This window comes from Osmerus eperlanus, chromosome 4 (assembly GCF_963692335.1).
Source record: "Osmerus eperlanus chromosome 4, fOsmEpe2.1, whole genome shotgun sequence".
Classification (NCBI taxonomy): Eukaryota; Metazoa; Chordata; class Actinopteri; order Osmeriformes; family Osmeridae; genus Osmerus; species Osmerus eperlanus.
In genome coordinates, this window is record NC_085021.1 from 20854448 (window position 1) to 20862673 (window position 8226).

At 43.5% G+C, this 8226-nt stretch overlaps 1 protein-coding gene across 2 annotated transcripts; it reads right to left on the minus strand.

The window, feature by feature from the left end:
* On the minus strand, nt 1-8008 carry prdm2a (PR domain containing 2, with ZNF domain a). 2 transcript variants are annotated; one of them, XM_062460189.1, is made up of 4 exons: nt 7871-8008; nt 6742-6809; nt 2055-6506; nt 1-1682 (listed from the first exon to the last, which is right to left on the minus strand). In XM_062460189.1, the coding sequence occupies exon 3, from the start codon at nt 6416-6418 to the stop codon at nt 2078-2080; it is 4341 nt and encodes a 1446-aa protein (XP_062316173.1). In that variant the 5' UTR covers nt 6419-6506; nt 6742-6809; nt 7871-8008; the 3' UTR covers nt 1-1682; nt 2055-2077. The 2 variants fall into 2 exon arrangements, with proteins under 2 accessions (XP_062316173.1, XP_062316174.1); XM_062460190.1 differs by lacking the exon at nt 7871-8008 and adding an exon at nt 6929-7520.
* Between the last annotated feature and the right edge of the window lie 218 nt (nt 8009-8226).

The window sequence follows — 8226 nt, forward strand, 5'->3', positions numbered from 1 at the left end:
TCCAATTGGACATTCTGTTTATTTAACACACTTTGAGAAAAGAAAACATTAGTGCAAATCGTACACAGAACCATTCATATTGATACATGATTTAAATTATTCATAAATATACATGACTTATATTACATTGAGATGCTACAAGCAGTTTTCACATTATTTTGTCTCTACCTTCCACAAAACGCTCCAAGGTCAGTCTGAATGAAAGACATAACCGAGGGAAAAGACTGCACTAATCCCGAGAACTAATTTCAGGGATTATACAAACACTAAATATTATTTGTCTGTGATACTATTGATTAACCACCAATTACATAGACAAATCACCCTGCTTATCTTCCCCATGAATTTCAAATCACATTAGTATGCTGGAGTTAAATGAACAAACACTTCTCCTATTTCACGCTTTGAAACATGAGGATTCCGGCCACATAGTTTCAAAAGAGACATGTAAATTAGCAACAAACAGACAATACACTGTTAATGAAAGCTTGACTCTCACAAAAGGGCCTCTGTAACCAAAAACCAAGTTACCGAATTAAATATAATATTTCACATATATCTTCCAGTTTTGAATAAATTCCAATCATATATATCAGATAAACATTTACCATAAAATGTAATTGTGCTACAACATGTTTCTCTACATTGGTAAGAGAAAAGGCAAAATTAAATTACAGTCCATCTTTGACAGCAAGCAACATATCGTTAATCTATCCCCATGGCAATATGACAATCTAAGTAGTAAATATAACAGTACACTTTCACGTGAGCTGTATTACATACCAAATATTGTCATTTTTGTCAATTTGGGGTAAAACTCTGTGCAAATTATATCACAAGTAGTTTCTGAAACCTTGTGACGAACTCGCACAGTGAAATCTTTGGATAATAGACAATCTCTCTTATGGTTTTGTTAAATGTTACATTCCCATTGTCCTTAAATTATAATATGTATTCCTTAATCTAAATCAGTGCTTAAATGCAATCTATTCAATCAGTTAAATAAACCATAACCCTTCAGGTTATAAACCAGCACCAGGCAGTACACTTTTTATTTCATGGATTCAATCCAATTTATCAATAAATACAGGACTCCCTTGTTTAACATGGTAGACTTTACCTTGAAGCATCATTCAAATTCAAACATGTGGTTGTAAATCTCCATACACTTGGATCAGGACAATGTACAACAAGCTGTTAGCATGCAATAACTGTACAAACACAAAGGCCACGGACAGTACACAGAGATCAAAGCAGTATGATTGCATGCCCATTTGATTGCCACCTGCAAAATAAAAATGAAACATTTTAGATAACCAGGAAAATGGCCTTGTTTGCTAGATTTTGTATTCAACCAAACCATCCTGTGATTTACACAATAATTGCATGTGAAGCTCTCCTCACAAAAGTGCACAGCAGTCTTTTCCAAACGGTCTCTGAAATAGACAAGAAATATATAAAACTGAACTACAAAAGCGCCCAAATATTGTCCAATCCTTTTTCTAGGCATTCCTCTTTACTTATTTAACACAATTTTCTTCATTAAGTTGTGGGAAAAGGTCCATTAGTCCTCTGCAGAACATCTATGCTGCTCTGTACTTCCCTCCAGCAGTAGTCTGTTTTGTAATTGCTCAGCCCAATTACTGCAGAGCCACATCAAATCACTTTAATACAGTAGAAACCTGTAAAGAGAGCATACACGGGACAACAGTTTAATTTAATTACATAAACCCATGAACAGCAATTTGTCTAAGAGTAATTCATCAATCTGGGACATATTCTCAGTTGTTTTTTGCATTGTGTAAATATGTGTATCTTGTCTGGGTCAAGTTTGTGTTCATGTAAATACATATTGTCTGAAACATTGAATCCCCTGCTGCAGTTGAACAGGTATCTTTAAATAAATCTCAATGAGAATAACTTGTATAAGTAAAGAATATTTTAAAACAACTAAAACATTTGTAGGTCCCCATAAATGACACCCTTATCAATATTCAGTGTATGAACATTACAACAACAAAAAAATCCTCCCTGTACAAATACATGCGTCTTACCTGTTGGTCTTCTGATCTCTTCTTCATTCACCGCCAACCCTCTCCTGGCCAGACACTCCCTCACTCCCTGGTGTGTCTGCCTGTGGGGAAACCTCCTGCCTAGTCTGTGGGGGAGCCTGTCTGGTGTTTACCACAGTAACGCTGTTAGGGACGTCTTTGACACCATGCTGTCCCCTACTGTCTTGGCGTTGAGAGTTGATCGGCCGCACTACGGACAGAGCCGTGAGCTTGGGAGCCTCTTGCTGTGGTTGGACGCTTCCCTTTGCGATGGTTCTACTTTTTTTGTTTGCTAGAACCGCTTGTTCAGGTGTGTTGGCCGCCCTCTTGGCTAGGTTGGAACTGTGGGCTCTGGTCTTCTGTTGGGGTGCTTGCTTTTTCTCTTCTTCCTGAGCTGCTCCTCGTCGAAGGTGCCCGTTGTTTTCTTTAGTGAAGGAGACGTCTCCGTCTTTTCTCTTCTTCGTCTCTTTCGGTTTCATGGGGCACACTGCCATGTGCTTAGTTCGGCTCCGGCGGTACGTGAACTCCCTACTGCAGTGCGGACAGGCAAAGATCTCCTGCTCCTCCTCCACTTGAGCGGAGGAGACTTTATTAGACGAAGCGCCTGACTTACTCCTCCGCGTGATGGCTCTTTGAACCAACTGTTTTTTCCTTTTGTTGAGTGCACTTAGCTTCTGTTTGGGAGGGGCTTCATGATTTGATTTGGGCCTGTTGGTTTGACTCGCCATCTGGGGGGCATTCTGTCCATTTGTAGCGTTAGTAGAAGACAACACTCCATTTTGGGCTTTTGCAAAGTGTCGAAGTGGAATAGGATTCTTCTTGGGCGTGTAACGTCTTTTGTCACTGGCGTTGGCGCAGGAAAGGATGTGTTTGTGAAGCTCTGGCATGTTATCAAAGCTTTTGCCACACTTGGTGCATCGGATTGCAGTGCTGAAGGTCTGAGGGATATTGTGGGTGGTGAAGTTAGTGGCTGACGCCACGGAGCCAGCAGGCGAGCGATTGTGGTAGGGAAAAGGAGGAGGTTTATAACTGGGGTAATGCTGGTTGATACCAAGGCGCACATCTGGACCTTTGACCTTTAGTCCGTCAGAAGCCATTATCTTTATTGTTGTGAATAATTCCTCGGTGGCCTCGTCCAGTTCTTCCTCGTCCTTTGTTACAATTCGATCGGACTCCGTTGGGGGTTTGAGCGGTATAGTCTCTGGGTTGACTTTCCCCGAACTGTTGTAATTCTGGGGTCGTAGCTTGCCCTTCTCTTCCTCTGTGTGGGTGCACTGCTGGCCCTGATGCAGCTCTTCCTGGTGGTGTTTCAGGTTGCAAAGGTAGGCAAATTCCTTGGTACACAAACTGCAAATGTAGATCTTGCCGACACCGTGGAGGGACGAGCGGTGTTCGAGCAAAGCAGATGGGTTGTCGAACAGCTGCACACAGAACTCGCATTTGTACGGCCACGTGTCAGAATGCTCACTTACGTGATGGCCCAGCTCCTTCATAGAATGAAAAAGCTTGTCGCAAACATTGCACATGAAGTTCTTTGTGAAAGTCTCCACTGGCTTGGTGTCATTTGCTTCTTCTGCCGTTTCAGTGGAGGTGGGTGGGGCTGTTTCAGGTGTCGTTTCAATGGCGTTCTTAGAGTCAGCTATCGATTCTTCCGTTTTCTCCTCTTTTTGGGTTATTTCCTGTTTTACGTCGGAGACAGGGGTTTCATTTATTTCTCCATCAGGAGGAAAATCAGGTATGACCGTAGCTGTGGTTGAAAGAGTGACAGATTCCGCTAAGGAGGATACTAGATAAGCAGGTTCAGCAGTGTCTTGATGAGGCATGGAAACAATCTGTTGCTGCTCAACATGATTTATGACCATCTCAACTGGTGATGGGGGTTCCCCAAGGCTTTCCTGTACTGTTATAGCAGTTGGGACAATATTCTCTGGGGCATCTAGGGCTATGGTACATTCGATTAAAACAGTGTTGCTTGTAATGTTAAAGGAGTTGACAAGAGAATCGTTAAGAGTCAAAGCTGGTGGACAAGGAACTTCAGAGCTGATGGTCGAGTGAAGAATCGGTGCAGTGAGTGCCATTTGATTAATGTTGGGATCGGCAAGAAACATTTGACTGTGTAGATTAAGTGTTGGGTCAATAGGCTGGGAGATGGTAACCAGGCTTGCAGCATTGGCAGTAGCCCAATCTGGCAAGCCAGTGCTCAAATTACACTGCACATCTGAGTTAAACGGTTTGTCAGTGCAGATGACAAAAGGTTCTGAGGATATTTTCGGGGTCACAACACCAGAGGTTGAAGTACAAGTGGGTGGTGCTAAAACTGTAAACAGTGAGGGGGAAGTTGGGAGTACTGTATGTGTAGAAGAAGCAGTAAGTGCAAAAGTACATGATGAAGGATGGATGGAGACCAGATTAGAGGAAGGTGTTGGATTGAGTGTAGCAGCGGGAAGGGCCAATCCAAACACAAGTCCTTCAGTAGCAGCTGATATGTCAGAGGTGGTTACTATAGCAATGTCTGTGACTAAAGGTGCCTCGGAATTTTCGCACAAATCCACTCCTTGCTCGCCGCCGCTAATATCTAGGTTTGCGTACTCATTTCTTAGGACCTTTGCCAACATGCTGGCGTCAGGCTTTCTCTTTTTGGCTGGAGGCTGAAGTGTAACATCTCCCTTCGTTTCTAAATCGTCAGGGCTCTTTCTTTGCAAACTCAAATCTAACACCGCTTCCCCGGACGCCTCGTCTTCGCTTCTTTTGACGGCAGCAGAGAGATCCAGAGGTTGCTGGTTGCAGGAATTACCACCGCTCATCGAAGGCCAGCCATCGTGCAGGACGCAAGTCGTAATTGGCTCCTCCACAGGCGGAAAGGAAGCATTGTCATCATTACTCGACATGTCGAGTGCGGGTGAACTACAGTGACTTTTCGACTGCGGTTCAATGAGCGCCGCTGAATCTCCTTGGTCGGGTACTGTGTTTTCAACATTTAACGTCGGGCTTTGTTGCGGTGTGTTTGGAGGAGATCCAGTTCTCCTTTTAAACCTCCCGGATCCTGCTGGCAAGACAGTGAGGGAGAGTGGCGAACATAGATTCTGGCCATCTGTAATTAGGGCAAGAGTAGGCCTGAGGCCATCTTGACTCTGTAAGAGCTGTTTTAGTTTAGGCGACAGGAAAACAGTTTTCTCCTTCTGGAGAACAGTAGACTCTGTATTATGAGGAAGAAGACTTTCTATCAGTGAGGACATAATAGACGAGGAAGAGGATGTAAGTACTGACTCTGATTCCAGTTCGGTTTTTATTTGTGGTAGCAGAGGCGGTGTTGCGGTTCTCCTTTTCGTCAATGGCTGACCGGGGATTTCTTTCCCTGTAGCAGCCTCCACATTCAGAGCCTGGCCAATCTGGGCGGGATTAAGAATCACCGCATCCAGGCTAACCAGGGCAGTTCCAGCGTTGACTTCCAGTACTTCACAAGTGCTGACAGTGCTGGTCGACACTATCTTCCCGTCGATATAAAAGCTGAGGTTCTCCGAGATGTTACTGGAGATGTCGAGCATGTACTGCTGCTCTTGTTCTCCCTCGTTCACTTGAACTACAGCTGGGTTTGTCTCGCAGACGAGCTTGGGGTCCTTCTGAGACGACGTGGCCGACAGTTTCAGCGGCGTTGCCTGCGACGACGACAGCAGGGACTTTCCTTTGAGCCTGAGGTGTCGCTCGTGAATTCTGCGCTGATGTCGTCGCATGTTCGTGTGCGTGCTGAAAACCTTTTTGCAGTACTTGCAGGCATGATCGCCCCGTGATTCTCCACGCTCGTCACAGACGGATTTAGGATCTCCCTCTGCCGAACCTGAGGTACAGGAGCCAGCTGCCGCAGAGGCAGCGTCAGTATTTAACGGAGAACACACAGAGCCCACTGGCTTTATCAACGAGCCAGGCCTCGTCCTCTCATGCCTCCTTTCATGTCTCCTCCGACCAACCTTTGAGCCAAAAGACTTGCTGCAGTATTTACATTTAAATGTATGCGTCTGGTGGTTGGCCAAAGCGTGTATGTGTAAGTGACGTTCCAAGCCTTGACTACTGGTGAAATGTCTGTCGCAGTGCTGGCAGGGGAATGAGTCACGTAATTCGACGTCAGCGTCACGGTCAGAATCCTCTTGCATCCCCTCAGGGACTGGTTCTATACCCTCATTCAGGTTTCCAGAGAGTTTGGCGTCAGGTCTTTGGCAGGACGCGTTTGAATCCGAGTCCTTATCCTCAATCTCCTCTTCCTCATAATCGTCATTGTCCTCTTCCTCCTCCTCTTCTTCCTCCTGCTGCTGCTCCTCTACATTTTCATCCTCCCCAAACTTTGAAATGTTTAACTTTGGAGAGTCCTCCATTGACTCAGCAGGCCGTCTCCAGTGGGGTTTTGCGACACAGCAACCGCTACAAGTGAAATGTGGTAGAAGACCTTCTCAAATTTCAAACCTATAATTCAACAAATATAACAATTAGGCAACAAACAAAAAAGCACCTTACACACATTGCAGCAAAAATATGTTATAGTTTTGGAATGATTTGCAGATGATGATAATGGATTAATAACTTTATACTAAATATATTTATAAATATATTCATTACTCGTTATCTATTCAAACGTTTATTTGCAAACATGCAAAACGGTTATAGGAGTAGCCTAGGTGAAGCATAGCTCATAGCTTACCATATTCTGGACTGAATCCATGTTTAATCCATTCTCTATTTCTCTTTCTGTTGTTTGATAATTGATGGCTGTGGAATAAAAAGACAACAATTAAACATGAAGGAGAATGAGTACTGCTCTGAGTAATATTATTTAAAAAACACCTCCACAACCTGATAAGACGTATTGAACCTGGTTCCTTACTCACAATGACAACTGAAAAAACCAGCAGTGATACTCGACACTGTCATTTTCACCTGCTCAATTAAAGCATCACGCTCTGAACAGTAATAGTCTTCCTTTTGTTCAATGGGTTAGAATTGTCCAACATAAAGCAAATTAAATGTCACTAAACATTCATGTGATGCATAACATATTTATACCACGCAGAGGGCCTTGTAGGACGCAGCTAATAATAATCAACGGCCTTTAAGGCCCTACCAATTAGCCTCTAGGACTGCACGGAATATTTTCTTGGAAAGATAGAATTCATTAGGTAAATCTCGAGTTGGCGAAAGTCGATAATGTTACCGTGAATTCCTTTCCCAATAAAGAACAACGATAAAGAATTTCGATGTTTAGCTAACGTTAGGCCATGCGACTGATTTAGTCGTCAATATCATCAGGTCGTCCATACTTTTAATGCGCAAGTCCAGTCTACAGTAATTTGCAATTATGTTATTTCAAACGTGCCCAATCTCTAATCTATCAAGCAACAGTCGCTGATGAACAGTGCGCATTTCGTAAACATCTATAAGATAGGTAACTAGCAACTCCTGTCAGATCTGTGTCCACACTGCACTGAAACTGAAAGGTCACCTGTCTACCTGCTGTTGCATGTTGGCATTCCAACGTACACACTTTCCACCCACGTACTACTTGCAACAAAGCACGCAAATTAAACTGCTATGGCACACCTTGCAATACTATTTCTAAAGCGATTTTAAAGACTGAGTAAACCTACTTCGATCGTTAACAACATAGCTGTGTTTAGCTAAAGAAGCTAGTTAGCCAGCAGCACTATGCTAGGTACGCATGCACTGCTAAAATGCAAAAGCCATGTTCGCGTCTGTGACATTACGGCCATTTCTGACAGCAATCTGTGCTATGTTGTAGTTCTGCTTTTAGTATTTACAATTTCACAACATACTTTTCTTAACAGGAGCTTCTTGCACGTAGGCTTGTTTATTATTCCTTTGGTGCAGGCTGCAGTTGAGCTGTTTCCCCCATTGTACCGCAACAGCAGTTTTCTCCAGGATTTCGATTGGCTGGAATAAGCATAAAAGAGATTTCGGGCCAGTCAGCAACGGGGTTGTTGCGGCCAACGGGGAAGAACGCGCAGTTGTTTTGCTAAGGCTACATTCAAGTTACCGTATGTGCCATAGCGTTCCTGAATTTCACAACGTTATCAATGAGTCCTGCATTGAAGCAGCAATGTACTATAGCACGAAGGTGCATACGGTAAACGTACAAGAGGTTGAAATATAAAATGTACAAAATGTACAA